The 21177-nt window shown below is 43.2% G+C and overlaps 2 protein-coding genes across 2 annotated transcripts; one reads left to right on the top strand and one right to left on the bottom strand.

Annotated features, from left to right (window-relative positions):
* Positions 1–2772: 2772 nt before the first annotated feature.
* GPS1 (G protein pathway suppressor 1) lies at positions 2773–13234 on the bottom strand. Its single transcript, XM_068209801.1, has 14 exons — positions 12950–13234; positions 10362–10454; positions 9827–10008; positions 8866–9030; positions 8562–8697; positions 8347–8424; positions 7982–8042; positions 7515–7600; positions 6946–7040; positions 5737–5842; positions 5305–5385; positions 5044–5181; positions 4691–4825; positions 2773–3969 (listed from the first exon to the last, which is right to left on the bottom strand). The coding sequence occupies exons 1-14, from the start codon at positions 13232–13234 to the stop codon at positions 3895–3897; spliced, it is 1716 nt and encodes a 571-aa protein (XP_068065902.1). The 3' UTR covers positions 2773–3894.
* On the top strand, positions 13233–21112 carry RFNG (RFNG O-fucosylpeptide 3-beta-N-acetylglucosaminyltransferase). The gene is made up of 8 exons (XM_068209808.1): positions 13233–13628; positions 14455–14503; positions 15012–15114; positions 15477–15630; positions 16681–16769; positions 16860–17025; positions 18321–18406; positions 18628–21112. The coding sequence occupies exons 1-8, from the start codon at positions 13233–13235 to the stop codon at positions 18692–18694; spliced, it is 1110 nt and encodes a 369-aa protein (XP_068065909.1). The 3' UTR covers positions 18695–21112.
* Positions 21113–21177: the final 65 nt, after the last annotated feature.

Raw genomic sequence — 21177 nt, forward strand, 5'->3', positions numbered from 1 at the left:
TAGGGACAAAAAGAATACCCAGCCTGATCTACCACCTAAGCCAGATTTTCAGGTCCTGCCACTTGAGTTCTAGTTTGAATTAGACCATCTCTTGCTAATGCAGCTGTCCTTCAGTCTGTGGGTTTAGTAACTCTACCAAGGCCTAAGCTTGAATTATTTCTTTGATGTCAAGAGACATCAAAGAAATATTACATTATGAATTACAATTTACATGAATTACAAAAATTACATTATGAATTTACCAAGCTTCTAATTAGTGAATCTTGTACATTTTCTCTTAGAGCTTGACATACCTATTAGCCAGTTTCTGTTCCCCTTTCTAACTAATTTAGCCAAATCAAGTTATCCTATGAGAGAATCTAAAGCTACACAGCAACCCTATGAAATGTTGAATGGAGTTCAGAGATCATTAAGAACACAGAAGCCAAAATAACATTAAGTACAAAGCTCATTTGCAAAGCAGACAGTAATCCTTTCCCTATTCTCTAACAGCATCAGAGGAAGCAGAAGTCAGTTCCACACCAGTTTGGTGTTTGTCACCTTATTGCAAATTCACAGCTGATGGAATACCAGAGCAGTGAAACACTGACTTGTCTCAGCCTCAGCTGTCACAAGCAGGTGGTATAAAAAATACTCAGGGCATTGTCCTGTGCAGCACGCTGCTGCCCCACTGCTATCTGCTTCATAAAGAGTAAAGCAGATGGTGGAAGAATCTCAAATAGTCAAATTAATTGAGCTGAGACTTTAAAAGAAAAATGAATCAACGCTTGACAAGCACTTTCTACCAATACACAATGGATCTTCATCAGATTAAAGTTTCCTCTTTTTTTTTCCCCTGAAAATTTATATTACATTGCACGTATCAGAAATAATACGTTATTTAGTGGCAGTTTTTGGAGCTATCCAGAGGATGGAACAATGCTGAGACCATTGCTGCAGAGTTGCAGGAGAGATGTACAGATCACACCCACGTGGCCTGGGGCAAAGACCAAGCTCTGTTATTTTCTCCCTCACCCACGGACACGTTTCAGCCAAAAGCAGCACACAGATGATGCTGCACCAGCCATGGTCCATAATCACCTGTAAACAGACCTCCCCCTGCAAAATTTAGCAACACAGACCACTGTGTTGGACAAGTTCTGGGCAGATAATTACCAATCACCCCAAACTACTCTAACACAAATTTCACAGTGGCAGCTTCTACATTACCACTTAAAGTGATTGTGCTAATTAAAACTGCCTTTGCCAAAAGAACAAGGTTCTTTCCAACTATTTTTCCTTTATTCCTAGCAAGGTTATGTAAAGAAAGCAGGATTTACACTGCATGGGGAACCTGTCATGGCCTACCACTGGCATTTCCTTAACAAAAAGGTGCTGCACAAGTTCATTAAATCCATATGAATGGGCCCCTCTGATCATATCTTAGACATACCAACATGCTACACTACACATTCCACAAAACTTCATCCACTGAATGACCTTGGTGGTCACAGGGAATCACTGAAAATTCATTCTATGTGGGTCACTATTTTCCCATTTATTACTTGGAAATTACATAGAAATTTAAGGTAATAATTCTTACTGGGGGAGACTGCTTATGAATGCAATTTACCTAGAATTATATCCATACTGTGTTGTATTTTGTGGGGTTTGAGACTGGCAGGCAGTTAGGAAGGAGGCAGGTGATGGACAAGAAGAAATGTGCCTGGACAGCTCTGACTCCCATCTCCAAGAACCAAAAGCAACAGCAGCTTCTTTCACTAAAGGCTAAAGGAGAGAGTTACACGAGATTAATTCTGCACAAAGCATTCATGATGCCAATGTAATAAAAGAGAAATGCTCAGTCACTCCCAAAGAGGCTGTAAGCACTTTTGTCTGGGGGGACGAAAACTTACCATGCCTGCCAAAGCTGCAGAATGGCTTCGGGCCACAGCCAGAGCTTGAAACTGCTGTTGCCACCTTGTGGGCCCCCAGTGGCTGCTGAGGGATGTGTGATGCTGCTGGTGTCTGGAAGTACAGAGACTCCAGTCAGCTCAAGACAGCACTGAGGAGTCCTGCAGCAGAAATCCTCCATCAAGGGACAGGTACAAATAAATAAAATAAAACTCGCGAAAGCGGGAGCACAGCCAGCCAACTGGCACGGTGCACTTCACTGGGATGCAAAACCATCTCCTAAAGAGCACAGTGTTAACATCTTTTCCTTATAAATAGTATCACTGACCCATCTGGGGAAGAAAGCAAGAATGCTTGAGTAGCATTTTAGTTCTGAAAAGCTTTCCTTCAGCACAAACAGAAAGCATAACAGTACTTTCCCTGCATTTCTTATGTACAGCAATTTACCCAAGGACTCAACTTGCCTTTCTCACAAAACTGGCCATCAGCGATGCTCAACACTAAGTTCTTCCCTCAAAAATGGGAGAATTTTTCCATGCCAAATGTAACCAAAGACCTCACAGAAACTACTGCTTCCATTTTCAGCACCTAAGTAATAAAAAACATGGAAAGCCAGGAGAAACCACTGTTGCTACACGAATTTTGCTGCTCGAATGTTCCTTCAAACTGCACTTTCTTTACAGTTCATCCAAGCTACATCTCCAACCAGATCAGAAAGCAAAACACAATCATCTATGAAACATTATGAAGCTTAGCAAAAAAATCAATGTCTTGAGATTAGAATACCTAAAATCCAACTTTTTAACACAAAATTCCAAATACTCAGAAGTTTTTTAATCCTGCTGTTTAATGCACTAGATATAACAACTTATTTTTAGAAAAAAAAGCATGAACACATTAAAAGTAACATCTGTAGTCACTTGCCAGGCCAGTCAGGGCTGGATCAAAATTCTCGGCTTACTTTATGGATTAGATGAATACAAGGCTGAAGTGACTTCAGAAAATTCAGTGCATATCTCTTTTCATGAACACAGGAAGAACACACACACACAACACACACACACACACACTGGGTTGCCACCTTTAACCCCTTTGTAAAAGGAAAAGCAGAATAGATGCACCTGGAGAGTGGGCACTAGACTGACTCTTTTTAGGGCTTCCACAAGATTTCAGTGCTGTTTTATGGCATTTATCCATTCTACCCCAAAGAACTGTTGTACATGTGGGGAAACCATCACACACTATGGCAGTAAGACTGGGCAAGCAGCAATATTTGCATGAAGTAGAGATTTACTGCTATGATAACACTGGACCCTAAAGCCAGGTAACACACAAGAGGGAAACACATCAGGAAACAGTTCTTTGAATATAGAGACCAGAGAGAGAGAGAACCTGGCTGCAGGTAAACATAAAACCCTAAAATAAAGGCCTGTGACTGAATGCATGGAAGCAATGCCATGTTTTCTGGTACAGGTGAAAATTCTCCAAGTTTCTCAAAGGAAATCTCCTCCCCCATCAGAACTCTAGCTCCATAATTGAGAGCAATGCACTTAAAAGTTTACTTGGAAAACAGAAAGCTCAGCATTGCTCAAAATTGAGGCAATACTTTCAGGCCAGCAAAATTCATCTTATATTGTGCCTGTCCATTCAACTAACTATTTTTGCAGCTTTGAAACAAGAAAGCTATTAGCAGCTGAAAAACTCTCAACTCAGCATCTGTATGGATAACCTGACAGCTCTTTATGGAGTGGTGGAAGGAGAGTGAAGGTTTTCTAACAAAAGTGAAATGATGACCCATTTGTAGGGATGCTGTTTTTAAAAAAAATTTCAAGGAGAATTGAAGTTACTGGAATATTCATATTATCCACCACCAACCCTGACTCTCTCAATCCGAGCAAGAAGTGAGGGAGATAGGGACAGTTTGTGAAGCTCAGCAGTTAGTGGGTGAGACACTGGGCACAGTCCTGAGGGACCATTTCTTTTGGTAGTGCACGAAGTTTTTCACATGTTGGTGCTCATTCTGGATTGGCTGTTAGCTGGAGTGAGCTCCCCTTGGCTACCTTCCCTCGGAGGAGACTGCAACAAGACCAAAACACATCCTAGTTAGTCATGTGTAAATATTCTGCAGCCTGCTTCCTGAGAGACAAAATAAAGCACAGGTGAAGCACAGCAGGATGGCAGCAGGGGTAGAGCATACCCCCAGGTTCATTAATGATGGTTTTGTATTAACAACTTCTATAGTTCACAAAAACTTTTCCTCAAAAAGTCAAACCAGAACTTTTAAGCCACTCTTATTTACTGCTGTTGACCCCAGAAATTGAATCCTACCTGACATTTAGTAATCACAGGGATTAATATTCTATAGGAATTAATAAATTTTGTGCAGATGGCCTATCCTCCCTAAAGGCATCCTTTTCAAACTGCAATCCAGAAGGAATACTCCTAACAATTAATGCTTTTTTAACTTCCTCTGCTGAAAAAATTACTTCAAACAATCTTCATCGAGAAGATAAAAGATATATCTATCAAGGACTGGACCAAAGGAGTTATTCAGAATTAACCCAACCATATAAACTTCAAAGGAGATTCTGAACTGTACAAGCAGGTTAATCTACTGGCTAGAAACACCTGTTCCTTATAGATTAAGTATTTACTACTCTAAGAACTTGTCCAATCAGGAACATGATAGATTCACTCCCTTCCAGAATCTTCAATTTACCAACTTTCAGTTTTACTTTAAAAAAGAAAAATTAAAATCTTAACACTGCCTTGAAGTACCTGTTTAGCACGCCCATACCTTGACGTGGATCTGGTTGCGCAGGACTGCGGCTCGCAGGATCATTGCTTTGGCACGGCGCTGAAACTCTTTGCCCATCAGTAAAGACTTCTCAAAAGTTGTGCTGCGCTGATCTACATCTCGAGCATACAGAATCTGTAACCAATACAGAGAGCTGTACATGGGAGCTGTGCCAGGGCTCCACAGCAGGAATACAGCTAAGGCATTATGGAGCCTGAGGTCACACACAGCTCACCCCTACTGAACACACCAGGCCCAAGAGATGAATGCACCTTCCAAGTTTCTCAGGAATGGAGAGTTTCTAAGCTTAGTAAACCTGTTCAGTCTCTAATCCGTGGGTGAAATGCACTCACCTTACTGTGTGAGTCTATTCTGGCGTTGATCAGTCCCTCCAAGATCAGCTGAGTGAGCTCATCTTCCAGAGCAGCCACTGTGGTGTTAAAAGCAGTGGCCATCTTGCGCATGTCTGCTGACACATAGGGGCTGAAGTACTAAGAAGAAGAAGAAAATATTCAGTTGCACTCTCCACCCACTAAGAAACTAGGGGACAAGCAATTCCAAAGAAATGGCCTATCCCCCTGTTTATCCACCTCTGGGATGACAGGAACAATTACCTGGATAAGGGCACGATTTCGAATCTGGGTATAAAGTGTCCTGACATGAGGTGCAAGGTACATATCTAGCAGCAGGTTGTCCTGTGCAAAACAACAAACCACATCAGAAGCTGAGAAGCAATCTGGAAAAATCTATTATTCCTGTGTTCTGAAACATTTATGTATATATACTTAAACCTTAAGAATATTATACTACAGCAAAACAATACGATAAAACAATAATGAATAAAAGAATTAGGAATATGTTTTAGATGCTTATAATTTCTCTCTATGAATAAACTGCTCCTAATTTCCATGCACCACATCAGGAGATACAGAAGACACAGAAGAGCTGAACATTTAGTATCTACTTTTGACAATCACTGCTTCTCACAAAAGGCTAGGCAAAAGGAACTTTTAGGGTCTGCTCTGCACTGCTCTCCCGCAACTCACCTTCATCTCATCCAGCATCTTCAGGCATGAAGCGTACTTAGATTCATAAAACTTGAAGATGATGTCACGAACCTGTGGCTCCAGCTCCAAAAACAATTTGAAGGAGCTACAGATAAAGATGGCAATGATCAGATATTGGAACCTGCCACTTAAATACCCCATAACTTCATCACTCCAAGTCGCAAGGTTAAAAACTCTCACTATCATTTGAAGATTCCAAGAATTTACCCTCTAACAGACCAGACAGCCCATTTTCACCAGGGCTGGGAGCCTGGAACACAGAGAGATAGAGCACAGCATCAGAGCTGTGATGAAAGAAGACAAAAGACTTTTGACAAACCAAGTAGTAGAAGTGCTCGTCCACACAAAACAAAATCATGAATGTGAATAGGTCAAAATCAGGATACACCACCAGCAAACAAATGTCATACTGTAGTCCGTGCTGGCTAGCTCTGTGTCTCCTTTGAAAGCACAGCCTTCTTTAAGTACAGCATGCCATAGACAAGTCAAGCATGCCAGTTTCTCAGAGAAACAAGCTATTGTGAGTGTGGTAAATCTTAGGGATGTACACTTTTACTCAGCACACTCCCAGTTCACCATCACAGATTTTTAAACCTTGGGATCTCACCCAACATATCAGCCCACAAAAAAGGTTAACAACCCCTATTCCACAGCAATTTAAGATTACTGCTTCTGTACATCTAGCTGACAGGAATTCAGTGCCATTGCAATTCAATCTATGACACTCAATATCCACTTTCTTCCAAAGTCTGTAATTCTCTTAACCTTCTGTATGTCATAGTTAGATTACGCTCCAAGGTGTACTATTAATTACTAAATTGTTTTAATTATTAACACACACCAGAACAAGGGGCAACATGAAGGCAAATTATCCTAACAGCTGCCTTTGACAGAGGACTGTGTCCCTCGATTTAATATCTGATATGAAGTACTGATGGAGACAGACAACTGGGCTATGCAGATGCTGGACTTAACCTGGGCAAGAAACGTAAACTAAGAAAATTTCAGCTGTGACTAACCAATGTGTTTTGTACAGTGAAATAGCACTTAATGCTAAAGCCAAGTTAAGGCTCAGTGATTCTTTCTCTCGTGTATGAGAAATATTCCTGCCAGAATACACTCTTAACCCAAGTCCCATGTTCCAAAAGATGTCCAGTACCTACAAACATCACTCAAGGCATCACTCACCTACTGGAGATAACATTTCGTTGCAGTTCCTGACGGTCAAATGTAGCCAGGGCACAGAGCCCACCATACACAGCCACATTGCTGGGAGATAACAGCTACAGAGAGAGGGTGAGACAGAGAGCAAGCTGTCACTGACTACCAAAATGGCCTAAGGGAGCATTGAGTCTTCTATCCCAGGCATTTCTTTCAAGTAGTGACAAGATTAGTCCTTATCAAATGGAGTGGAAGCACTCAGCTTGCTCTCACCCAGTGTGTGGGGTGAAGGGCCAGAGCAGTAACACTGCTAAGAGAGCAGACATCAATTTCAGGAGGTTTTGGTTGATTTAGCAACACAGAATTATAAACCTCACAGGTAACTCTTATGTGATCTAGAATAGAACACTTAGAGAAGCCAAGAACAGAGACTTAAAAAAACCAAAAACAAACCAACCAACCAGCACCGTTCACAGCACCACCAAACTATATAGGAATGCTGCAAGAATAACTACAATATCTGAATTTTACAACCTAATACTTGGAAGAACTGCATCCCCTCCAAGACCTGTACACAGCTCCCTCTTGGTCCTCACCTCAGGGAAATCACAGTGATCGAATGATGCCAACAAGAAGCACTTTGCTGCCTGTTTGTACTTCCGGGCAGCTAGTTCAGCCAAGCCTAGGAACCAGAAAAAGTCAGTCCTTTTTTTATGACAGTATACAAATTAAGGGAAATTGAAAAATCTAGGGAGTAGGAAAGGCCCCCACATGGTTGCTAGTGCCTTCACTAGTGAAGTAAAACAAGATCCTCAGACTGTATCAAGCATCCTTTGAACTGCATTAACTCACACAGGTATCCTCTCTGAAGAAACTCAGGGAGAAGAAAGAGATGGCAAAAACCAGCAGTTCTATCTCACCAGCTTAATTAAATTTTGCATGTCTGTTATGGAAATACAAAGTCTGTCAAATATGAGAGAAAAAAATAAACCCAAGAGCCCTACAGACAGCTAACAGGTAGAAAGACAGGGAAACCATACAGGAAGCTGAAGGACTCACTCACCTGCTGCACATTTCAGTTTGGTGAGAATTGCTTGTGTCTGGCTATCTCTTTCTCCTCTTTGCTAAAGCATAAAACAAAGCAGAAGTGAGCAAGCAGTATGAAAGCTATTTTGCTTACAACTGTCCCCAGGATATTTCACCCTCATAATTAACTTGCCAATCTCAATGGCAAGATGACTTAATCTTATTTGTCTTGGGAAATATGGCAAAACTGAGAATGGAAATATCGGTTTTTACCATAAGTCGGATTTTGTACACATATATCATGACAGAAGACGTAAAGGGGGAAAGGAAGAAATCACTTTACAAATTTGGAAACAGGAAAAAAATGGGAAAATTTATGGAAGTTAAAGAGCAGGATCTTACTTCTGCAATTTCTGGTGTAGACTCTGCCTTGCTTACATAGCTCAAAACATGAGACCAGTTCTGGAGGTAGACACTGACCTGTAGAGAGCCAGAAACAGCATGGGGCAGGCATGGATAAATGGCGCTCATTGCGGACAAAAGAGCCAAGTATGGGGGGCAACTTCACAGCAGATATCACAAAGACACCAGGTACCTTTGCCTGCAAATCCTCCTACCTTGATAACATTGAGACACATGTTGATGACATGTTTAGCACTGGTGCAGTAATCACGGGCTCGTGAGTAACACTTGAGAGCATTGCTGAGGTCCCCACAGTCCAGGTAATGATCACCTAAATCATCATGGCCTCTCCTGGAGGATGGGAATTAAAACATCAATGAACTGTATGCCCAGAAAGGGACAAAGGCAGTTTGTTCTAAACAAGTAACTCAACACACTGACCTAAGGGCACATCCCATGTTAAGTGCATGGAGGAACAAAATGCTCTTCCTTGCTCCAGTAGAGCCTTTTGCATCTCACCTGATACTCTCCTTGATGGAGTTCCCTTTGTAATTTTTCAGATCTGTATCGAGTTTCTCCAGTTTAAGAAGAGCTTTTTTGCGTGTAGCTTCAACCCAAGCTGTGTCAAGAGGAGGGGGTTCAATTCCACTATCAGGGACAGCATCGGGTGTATTTTGCAGTTCTCTGAAAGAAAAGTATTTGAATAAGGCTATTAGGCTGAATACGTTTCAAAACAGAAGTCTGCTAAGCGCCTGGCAATGTTACCCTAACAAACAGTACCGCATACATAAAATAGACCAAAGAGAAAATAAGGGTAATGGGGCAAAAGAAACATATTGCTAAAACATCCAGTGCAAACAGTAACACAAGCATCACAGGTGTTTACAAATACCTCACAAAATTATCCTAATGATCTTAGGATGAACATACTGTCACACACGAGGTAAAGACTCCCCATGCAAAACAGACAGGAAATTGTGAAATAAGCATAGCAACAAAAATAATGCAAAGATGGGAAGCTGGATGGATAAGTGAGATATCAAAGGTTATCCTTAACAGTAAACCCATTTTTAGAGCGGGGTGGGGGGGAGAGGGGAGAAAGGAAACAGCAAACCAAAACAAGGCAAAGAGCTAGATTAGGTATTAACTTATGAAAACAAACGCATCTAGAACATGTCTCCATAATCTACCTCAGGAAAAACAAATATGTTCATTAATATTTGAGGCAGTTGCAAGGACTAAACTCACTTCAATATCTACCTGCAGCTTTTTAAAGCACACAGGTTTCAGAATGAGATAATGCCTTCCATGCTTTACCTTTTAAAAAAGCATGAACATACATTTTGCTGCTATTAAATTCTAAGGGCAAAAACAATTCACGTAAGGGACACGCTGGTATTACATGCAAAGTCCTCCAGTGCAGGACATCACTCTTAACTCTGTCAGGAAAACTCCCCAGGTTCCCATGGCCTGTTAGTACCTCGTGGCCTCAGACAGCTTTCTGTGGATTTCTTCATACACATCAACATTAAAAGTTCTCTGGACAAATGACAGAGCCATCTTGAGAGCCTCCACCCGCAGCTGTGGGCAGTGATCAGCAATGAACTGCAGCCGCTCGATTCGCATCAGCCCACTGTAGCTGGACGCATACTGCTCCAAATCCTGCCAACAGAATCTGGCCTCAGAAGGTGAAAATGGACACACTAAATCAGGCTACTACACTGTGACCTGCACATTTTATATGTGCACAGCTTTTCCTGCAGACCTGACCCCCTCAAGGAGGGCAAAACAACTCAAAAATCAGTAAGATTAGTCCATGTCTGCTTTCTTCAAACTTTAGTAATTTCCTCAGCAATATGCTCTACATTACAATTTACCGTTTAAAAATTTCAGTTGTGATGCTTTTGTGGTTAAGACTAATTAGCTTTAAGATTTTTCAGAAGGGATTTTTTCAAAATTCTTAAAGGAAGAGACCATACTCAAGAAATATACCCACAGCCCTCAGCAGCACGTACCAGCGTGGGGTTCTCCACCACATAGTTGATATCAGGTGAGTTTTGCTGATCTTCTTGTGGATCTACGTCAATCTGCATGGGCTCCACTGCACCCTAAAATAGCAAAACTAGGTCAAAAGCAGCTTATTACATTTGAGCAGGAAATAACTATGTTATTCGAGCTATTAAGGACTTGCTTAAATATGTGTTACATTTTAAAAATGAAAAAGCACTCCTCAGTCTTTTGATATGCTTAGGATTTTTCTCTAGCAACAACACCAGTCAGCATGATGTTTGGTCTAATGCAGGAAGCAGCATGGCTTAGCATTCACACCGAGCAGTTTATCTGGGTTGGTAAATTATCAAGTGAAAAAATGAAGAGGTCAATAAATCTGATTCTACAAAGTATCTGAGATATGCATATGCATTCCATTTCTCTTCTCTGAGCAAGAGCAGGTGTTAACACTCAGATCAAGAAATTCCAAAAGGCAAAATGTACCAAAAAACTCACCACAACCTTTCAAAATTGCTTTAATGCTTAGAAATAATATTTTGGTGGGGGGACGGGGGAGGGGAGGGAAGAGGCAAAAACTGTCACACTTCTTACAAGTATTAGAAACCATAAAGAACAGAACGCAGAATGAAATTTCAGAGTTTCCAACATCGCAAGGAACGGTTTGTCTGCACTGCAGGGATCTGCCATTAGTCAAACTATCTTACTAGAGTTTTCAAGTTCAATTGCTCAGATAGAGCCTCTTTTGAAGAAACAACAGAATTTTATTCTCTCCCAGTATATCCTGCACTGCTTTGAGCCATAAGGACTCACACCAATGCAGTGACTTCAGCACAGCTGCACTGCTACAGCCCCTGCATGTACTCCAGGTAAGACCAGCTTGCTATCCCATTCCACAAACTAACTGGTCTTCTGGCACAAAATTATTTTGTCTCCTTCTAGTCAGAGTGCTGAACAGTCCTCCTAGGAATTGCTGTGAAGAAATAAAGTGAGGAAAACTTAGCAGACTGTCTTCTTATAAAATGCTAATCTGTACACATATTGTATATAAGCTTGATTTGGTGTAAATTGCAAAAGTGGATCTCTCACACACTAACCACCTTTTCCCCATTCCCCATCTGATTATTTCCATATTTTTACTGATTTTACTGTTTGTTAAGAAATCAAAGATTGAGGTTTTTTTGGACTGGGTTGACTGTTTGTTTGGTTGAGTTTTTCTGTGAGAAGGAACAGGGAAGATCCAGATTTCCTATCTCTAAAAATTACACTCACCCACAGTCTGGCAGCCTTATTCTTTCACCAACTGATACATATCAAATACATATCTCACCAATGAAATCTCCCAAAATCTGAAGTAAAAGCAAGTGAAGCACAAAAACATTTGTTTCCTAGTTTACTAACCTTTCCATGAAAGAAAGGGAGGGAGGGAAGGCACAGAGGAAATTTTGATTGTCTAGATCACCCCCCAGGCAAACTGTGCATAAAATCAGGCAATTCCCTATATGCTGAGACCATTACTTCTTCCACTTTTATCTATGTTCTACTTTTTCTTATATCACTAACACTAAGTGCCAAGGTTAGTTTGTTTAGGCTGCAGTTGCCTGCCATAGTAAAAACTCAATTACAGACTCCTGAAAACAGCATTACAAAGGTAACTGTAATTCCAGCTGGTGGGACAGAACAATTTGTGCCTTGCTACGCTGAGAGTCTGCACTCTGCATTTCTCACTTAACTCCCAGACAAGGAGAAACACAAGTGGGCTGAAAGTCCCAGCAGGGCAAACAAACTCAAACATTTTCAAGCTCTTTATTTTGAAAGGAAGATGCAAGGTTGACTTAAAAACTACTCACAGAGCAAATAATAAACAACCACTCCCCAAGATTTCCTGAGCCCCAACGGGCACTTTGTTGAGGCTACCTCACCAGGCCTCACACAAGCAGATATGCTGGTGCCTGAGCTGAAGTCTCCTGCTGTACTCGGCAGGAATAGGTGTCATCTGTTGCTGGACGAGGTACAGTACAGGACAGTCACTAACGAAGGAGCTGAGTTGGATGCTGAACTGTCCCCTCATCCTCTCCTCACTGCCCAAAGCCCCGTGCCCTGAGGCAGATACGCTACTCCTAAAACTTGCAAAGGATAACCTTTGCAGGTACCTAGTGTCACCGACCCACTCGGCGCTCCTGGGGCTCTCCCCTGCACTACAGACTCTCAGTTCCTCCTCACTGGGCCGTATCACCACACCCTCCGCCACCACTTCAGCCCTGCCTGCGGCACGGACACCGCGGGACTCGAACACGGGGCCACCGCAGCGGCGGGGGACGCCACGGGTGCCGGAGGATGCTTGGCGGAGCACTGCTCCTCGCGAACGGCGGCGGAAGCGACAAAGACCCGATGGAAGGGCGAGCGAGGGCTCAAGGCCAGCCGATAGCCGCTCCCTCCCCGTGGAGCCCAAGGAGAAGGCCGCACGGCGCCCCCGGAGGCCGCGATCGAGCAGGGGTTTCAGACCCCGCGTGGGAGGGGCGCGGAACGCGGCGGAACGCGGCGGAACGCGGCGAGGCCCGCCGGGCCGGGCCAGCGCGACACGGCTGCCCCATACCTGCAGGTTAAAGACCTGGACGGGCAGCGGCATCCTCCCCTCACGCCGCCGCTTCCGGCCGCCCGCCCCTCCCGCTCCGCTTCCGTTTCCGGGCCGCGCGTCGAGGCGAGGCCGCGGCCGACAGGTGAAGCTCTTAAAGGGGCCGCGGCCCCGCTCGGCCCCGTGGCGGCGGCGGCGGCTCGACGACCTCCGGGCGCTCCCTCCGCGGGGCCGCCGCCACTCTCCCGGAGTGCGGGGCCATGAGGTGGCCGCATCCTGCGGCGGGTGCCCGCGGGGCTGCAGCATGAACGGTCCTTGCCTGGGGCTGCGCAGGGCCGGGGTTCTGCTGTCCCTGGGCGCCGCCGCCCTCCTGCTGTTGCTGCTGCCGCGGGGGCAGCGCCCCGCCGTGCCCCGCCCGCCGCCCGCCGCCGCCGGGCCCAGCGCGCCCCCGCCGCACCGCGCGGGCCCCGAAGGCTCTGCCGGAGCGCCACGCAGCGGGCCCGGCGCCGGCGGCCGTGGCGGAGGCCTCGCGGGTAGCTCGCAACTTGCGCGGAGGGGCCGCCTCGGGACTGCCGGCAGCTCGGCCAGGGAGAGCCTAGAGCTGAAGGACATCTTTATTGCGGTGAAGACCACGAGGAAATACCATAAGAGCCGGCTGGACTTGCTCCTCCAAACCTGGATCTCCCAAGCGAGGAGACAGGTGAGAGACTTTGCCAGCGGGCAGGGGCAGCCGGGAGCCTCGGCCCTGCGCTTTCCAGGGCAGCTACTGCACTCTCGCGGAGTTTTTCTTCCTTACTTTAAAAGAGGCTTTCTTTGTAAGACTCTGGAAAGTCGTTTTATATAAACGGTTGGTGTGAACACGCTTCTAAAAGAGTTCGTTGCTGATTAGGCCAGTTACCTGCAATATGGGATCGGTAGTCCAAGCAGACATAGTTTGCTGATTTCTGTATGACTGTAGAAAGTGCTTTCATGATAGTGAAAGATTCCTGGTGATGATGCATCTAAGCCGATATTTTGGACTAAGTACTTAAGTTTTTCTGTAGAACATAAAATTTGTTCCTTTGTTTCAGAATTTTAGTCCGTTCAAGTATATTAATGGGATTTTATCCAGGAATTGGAACAAGACTCTGTTAACCACCTGCCGCTTCCCACCCTGACTTGCATTCTTTACCTGCTTGGCAGCTGTGGATGATTCCTAGCCAGAGAGAGGAGGTAGTACCAAAAAAGACCAAAATCCTTTCTGTCTGGAAATCAGTTGTCTGTACCGTGAGACAAGGAGGGTAAAATACAGCCTGCTTTATTGAAATTACATTCTTCTGGTATGTAATGAAAAAATGTAATACATAAGACAGGGATTGAAGTTGCTGGGGGTTTCTGCACCCCGACTCCCTCCCCCATTCCAGTGGCTACTGTGAAACAAACTTCCAAGAGAGACAAAACATTCTGAATTCTAACTGAAACTGAGCAAATTTAAAATTAGAATCTGAAGTTCTTAAATGTAGACACACCATTTTTGTCTCCCACAGACGTTTATATTCACAGACTGGGAGGATCGGGAGCTACGCCTGAAAGCAGGTGAGCTGTGTAGCAGCACAGCTGCATGCTGTCTATTATAACTGAGTTTTGGTTCTTTCATACTTTCTATAGAAGTCTTTATTTTGTGCTGTACAAGCAACTGGGGAAGTTAAGATGGAGAAAATAGAGAAAATTTCTCTCTAATTGCCACCTGGACAAGATGCCTGGAACTTCCAGAATACTGGGTTCACTTTTGCACCCCTTTTCTTCTTGTTAGTAAGCTTATGTGGTCCAAAGTTATATATAGGTATTTCTTTTGCACACATCTCATGACACTATTTATATACCCTCACTTGTTTTTATGCATTCACACAATTTTTTGACCTCTGCAGCTTGCATGCCAGATGGGTAACCTGTGAGCCCTGCCTGTCCTGCAGTTTCTTCTCCATGCGTGCACCATGTGCACCTCATATGTACAGTATTAGTACCAAATGTGCACTTCTTTTGTAGTCTTTTTTTGACTACACATGCTTCTCAGACCTGAAAGGGCTGATCTTTATTCTTCTAGGGGATCATATGATCAACACCAACTGTTCCGCTGTCCATACTCGGCAAGCTCTCTGCTGCAAGATGTCTGTGGAATATGATAAATTCCTGGAATCTGGGCAAAAGTAAGTGAAACACATTGTTCCAATTGACTTTGTTTCTTCCAGTTCTGTGCTTACAGGAAACTTGAGTAACCATCTCTGTTCCAGTAAGGAATGTAGTATTAGCTAAAATGTAGGGATGAGTGCAGGAAAGGGAGCACAGCATGAAGCAGTGTTTGTAAACAAGCATCATCTGAAAGGTGGAAAGGAGGAGGTTATTAATTTCAGCCTCTTTGCAGATTTAGATGTGGGTGCTTTCATATATCCTATTCTGTAATTTGGGACGATAAATACTTTCTGCTCCAAGCCTGAAAGACTATGACTCAGTTGTAAACCTATAACTCATTTTTTTATCCCTATAACTTCTTGCTTTGTTTTGTTTGAAGATGGTTTTGCCATGTGGACGATGACAACTATGTGAATCCTCGGACTCTCCTACATCTCTTGTCTGCCTTCTCACATAGCCAGGATGTGTATGTGGGGCGACCGAGTCTGGACCATCCCATTGAAGCAGCTGACCATGTCCAAAGTGATGGATCAGTACGCAAGTGTTTTCAATTTATCCGAGAGGCATCCCAATCTTCTAAGCCTTTAAAACCTTGACAATTCATAGGACTCCCCTATAAACCCAAGTGATTTAATCTGCAAGAAATGAACCTGGTGATGGTAATTTTCAGAGGCAGGATGCTGAGTTAAATGCACCTTCAGCCTGATGTTGTATGTATATGTATGCACATACATATGTGCATGTGGAGGTTGTCTCCTGGATGGCTATCTGTTTCTGTTCCTTTACTCATGTATGCTGTGATCTCCCTCACACTGAGCTTAGCAGGGCCTCGCCACCTTGACTCTTACTTTTCCTTTAGTAGCTTTTGGCAGCAGTGTTCCTTATTTTAGGACTTGGGAGTTTGGATGGGAGTTCAAGGGGGTTTTTATTTGTTTTGAATGCAGTATCACACACATTGTCATCATCTTGAACCAACTTCACATGGGTGACAAAAGCTTGCTGGATAAATAAAGCATTTCCAATATAAAGTGTTTACTAGGTTTCCAAGGACTGGGAGCAAACATACCTCAATCACAAGATACATGTGCTAAGGAAAAAATACTAACCAGGTCACCTGCACTGGCAGGTCTCTTTAAAGATATATCAATCCACTGGCCAGAACGTCAGTTATAAAGCAGGTTGTTAGGGAAGACTGCACAACAAAATAGTCTCCTTGGACATGGAGCCAATATATATATGGACCACCTTTGACATCCTCAGTAACCCTGAGCTGGCTATGACCCTTGGTTAAAATGAATAGGGGACAGATGTAATTGTGTGGAAGTGAGTCTATCATTTCCCATTTCATCTGTGCTACCTCCCTTATGCTATTTTGATGGTTCACCTGCTGTCTGTTTCAAGATAGTTTCATTTGAGAGAACAGCTAGCTGCTTTCAGCAGCCTAAACAAATAGGGAGTCATCTGTATCCTTGTTCTGACTCTCATGCGATATCAAATAAACCTTGAGTTCCCTTCCCTGCCCAGCCAAATACAAAAAGCTGATTATCAGTAACTGCTGTGTGTTTTTTCTTTTTGCTCTTCAGAAGACAACAGTGAAATTCTGGTTTGCCACAGGTGGAGCTGGGTTCTGTATCAGCCGAGGTCTTGCCCTGAAGATGAGTCCCTGGGCGAGGTAAGCATTGTTCCTAGCTAAGCTCCATCAGTACATGTTTGGGAGGCTCTAAAACACATTTTGGCTTGTCTCCTATGCTCTCTGTCACAGCCTGGGCAATTTCATTAGTACTGCAGAAAGAGTACGTCTTCCTGACGACTGCACTATTGGCTACATCATTGAAGGGCTGCTGGAGGTAAAGCTGCTGCACAGCCCATTGTTCCATTCCCACCTGGAAAATCTGCAGAGACTGCAAGGCGAGTCTGTGCTGCAGCAGGTAGGGCTGTGCCTCATGTCTTGTGTTTAAAATTACACCTCAGTCTGATCAGAAAGAATACACTGGGTAGAGTTAGCACTCTTCAGCAAAGAAGGATATCTACAGACTCATTCAGAGCTGTGTCCTGGTCAATTCCTTCATTTAGGTGAAAAGCACAGTTTCATCCTAGACAACTAGGTCATATAACTGTCCCCTCCTTTGGAGACACATTCTGCTACATGAAGCCTAGGTGGGTGTACCCCATCTCCTCCTCAACCCTGATTTTTTGCATGTAGCAGGAAGTGTAGAAGTTTGCTAAATAGTGTTCCTGGTTTTGCCAAACGAAGTTTCTATCTTAATTGATGCTGTTCAGAAAGGCAGCTATATAAGTACTTGACATAATTAAATGTTTGATCATTTTAAAGAACAATTTGTATGAATCTCAAGAAACTTAGTTGCTTCTGAAAAATCAAGTTGCTTTTTAATTGCTGGGATAAATTTTACCTCCCTGGCAGCAGACAGAGCCACAAGGCCATACAGCAGTGTTGCCTGCATCACACTGCTTGGCACGATAAGTAAACAGGAGTGTGGTTTTGCCCCTGCGTGCCGGGTGGTTATATTTTTCTGGCAATTGTATTAGGCAGCAGAAATGTGCACTTGGGGCCAAATTCACCGTGATGTCATCTCCCTTCATTTTAGTGAATTTCACTGTAGCATGAATACATTGTTTCACTGGTCATCATTGGTTCCATGAGATGAAGCAAACCCAAAACCCAGGAAATGTACAATTATAAAGAAAATGCAAGTCTTCTTGTACCTGACACCTGAAAAATTCTTAATGCAATGCTTGTGTGGAGGACCCTGGTGTTCCAAAGATCTAAATTTTGTTTCAGATTTGAAAAATGACAATCCTTTCCATGCTACTTAATATGCAAATATTTATATTTTCTCCCTGTGCTAAAATATTGCTATTGCAAACTTCAGGCAATGTCTGGTAAGGATGAACGTGTTATTTAGTGAAGGTACAAATAGTAGCAGAATTAATGTCCTTACAAATCTTACAATTGAAACTCATCTTGTCCTTCAGGGCAATGCAACTTCCAGTTCTTCTGTGTGTGCTCCCATGTTGCCCTGAGTGGTGTTCAGTGCCAATGTTGCTTACATCAGAACTAACCACTGTCCTTCAAATGTGATCCATTCTCAGATTAGGCAGCATCTCTGGAAACTTTCTTGGGACCTCGTTAATAACGCTGCTATCTCCACTCTGGTTTTCTGCATTAGTGTTACAAGTTTTGAGTATTTACTTGTTTTTACAGGTAACCCTGAGTTACGGTGACCCTGAGAACAAACACAATGTTGTGAGTGTGGGAGGAGTGTTCGGCCTTCAGCAAGATCCAACACGGTTAGTGTCCACTTCCAAAACAAGATCTCCCTACCTTGTTCATGTTTGTCATCGGTAAGATGATCAGACCCACTAATGGGGTTATTTTCTCATGTCAGCTCATTGCCAAAAGCAGGTAGACCCACCTCCTGCTCCATCAGACTGCTGCGCATTCAATGCTAGTATGTTCCATGTATGGAGAATTCCAATCTAATGCTGTCTTTTTTTTTTTTTTAATATAGATTTAAATCTGTCCATTGTCTGCTTTATCCTGACACTATTTGGTGCCCTGCTAAGAAGATGTCATAATTCTTGACCAGCCACTGACACCTGTGTTTTAGCTAGTTTGCATAAGGCAGGAATTGCGGAGTTTTTTTGGTGGTTTTAGTCTTCTTCTGGGAGACAACCAGTGGTATCTACAAAGGAGGTAGACAAACTCTGTTTAGAAAAGCAATAAGGTGTGGTTTGTTCAGCTGCAGCCTGGGACATTCCAAGAAGAATCTTTGTTCTTTTGTCTAGTGGCTCTTCATAAGATGACCACAGTGCTGTGTGTATGAGTCACTTTCTACTTTCATCTGATGTCATGTGAACCTGTGCTTGGGCACATCTGAGGCAAATGCAGTACTGGGAGTGAGAGTGTTTTTACTACCCTTAGGGGTTATTAGAAGCCACTGTATTGAAGCTGGAGTGCTAGAGCAGACTGTAGTCCCCATGGTGACAAGAGAGGGGAAGTTTTCACTCATCTTTCTTGGGAACAGAACTATTTAAGAGCTTCTGTGGCCTGACAGATTAAAATTGCAGTGGGCTAGAATACAGAAATCCTGGAATTGCTAGGATAAACAGGGTTGAAAGCCTTTGTCATGAGAAAACCCCATGTGAGGGTAAGCTTACTCAAGACTAGATGAGTTGCTTACAATGTACATTCTCCCCTGTCATCCATGTGTACCTCCTGTGGAGGTAATTGTCAGACCTGGCTCGCATGCCAACTGAATTGCAATGGTTGATGATTATGATCTATTCCCTTGATATTGAAAAAATATTTGCCTGACAAGATGGTAATTGTTCCTCCCACTTGGCTGGTAGTTGGTCACATGAGCTGGAGAAGCTTGTGCTGGCAAAACACGCCCTGTTTCTGAAGCAGTGTGAGAAGGGAGAAAATGCTAGATAGCTGCAATGCACCGAGGACAGTTTTGATGGTATCATTTGAGGACCTTTAATTGTATGAACATGGTTACTTCAGCTTCTTCAGATAATCTTTTAATTACCATAAAGTCAAGATCAATGTTTGTTTTTACTCCTTAATATTTCAACAAGTAGTTCACGCAGTCGCTAAAAGGAGATTGCATGCTCACAAGCAGAAGTTCAGTGCTCTAGCAGTATCATCTGCTGCTGCTTTTTAAGGAAAGTAAACTTAGTTTCTAAAGTGGAAGGAGTGGGGCTCCATACGTTTACTTTTTTGTTAGCCCAGACTTTGGCCATGTGCTAACCCTACATGACCTGAAGAATACCTTGAAAAAATATACCTTTGCAAAATCACTGTTTACTCTTATAAAAAATACTTGCTAGTTTAGTGCTAGAATTTGAGGCCAAATTAAGGGAAGAATAATAGAATGCCATTGTATGATCTGGAGCTGTGATTATTGGCTTGATTGTGGACCTAGCAGAAGTTTCAGGTTTCTAAATGGCTGCACTCAGCTGTACTGTGAGGTTCACCTAGTTATTTAACTTCCTGGCAAATGCCTGTAGTGTATTCAAGTATGCCACTTAGCACAGGAGTCAGCCTCCTCAAATATACTGTGTTCCCTGCATTTTAACAGACCTTTCAGTGTTTACCTCAGTACATTGTCCTCTTTGCATGATTTTAGGTAGATCTACTGAGGAGCAAACAAGCTGACTGCTACTTACTGCAGTCCTGCAGCTCATTCTTGTATTTCTCCTTTCTATCGCGTGTACTAAGGTAGACATGAGGTATGGAAATACGAAAGCTGCAGGGAGCTGGATCAAAGCCCAGCTAGCACACTGGCTGTTCCATAATGGGCTGACAGTGTTACAAGTGTGCCTCTCACAGAAAACAGAGGAGGATTTGTGGCATAGTAGGTTCTACCTCTTTATTAGATCTTATGCTAACTAGAATTGAGGCATCCTGTGGTTTAATTATTTGTCATTAATAGTTCTGGAGATTCCTGGTATCCATAAATATATATTTTTAAAAGCGCTTGTTAGGTTCTTGGTTTTCAAGTCCTGTAGCAGAAAACTCTGAAACTTCATGAGCTCTTGAGGTGATTTTGTCTTCAAGCACGGCTTCTGAACTCTTCTGTTGGAAATCTTCTTTCCCTTCCATTGGAAGCAGTCTTTTGCAAGATGACAGAGACAAAGCAAGGACTGGGCAGCCATTGTGGCAAACTGCAGTTAAAAAAAATGACAACACTTTATATAGATGGCAGCAAAACTAAATGGTAGAAGTTTCACACTGTGGTCACTGGTCACACTAGGTATGCCAAAGAGGCAAGTGCCCTCAAAGCTGGGAGCGTGATTATGGAACTTAAAAAGGACCATGTTCTCCTGCAGGGCAACAGGAAACTGTTCAGTGTGCTCAGGCTCGTTCCAAGGTTTCTTGTGTTGAGAATGCAGTAATCTGTGTGGATCTATCAGGATGCAGCTTTTTTTATCAAACTACTTTTTCATACATAAAGTGACTCTATAAAATAAATATTTAAATATGTCAAAGGCTGTGTTTTGTCATATTTCTTCACCTGTGCTCTGTATCAAAAATGGCCCATAAACTGGCTAAT

This window comes from Anomalospiza imberbis, chromosome 19 (assembly GCF_031753505.1).
Source record: "Anomalospiza imberbis isolate Cuckoo-Finch-1a 21T00152 chromosome 19, ASM3175350v1, whole genome shotgun sequence".
Taxonomy (NCBI): Eukaryota; Metazoa; Chordata; class Aves; order Passeriformes; family Viduidae; genus Anomalospiza; species Anomalospiza imberbis.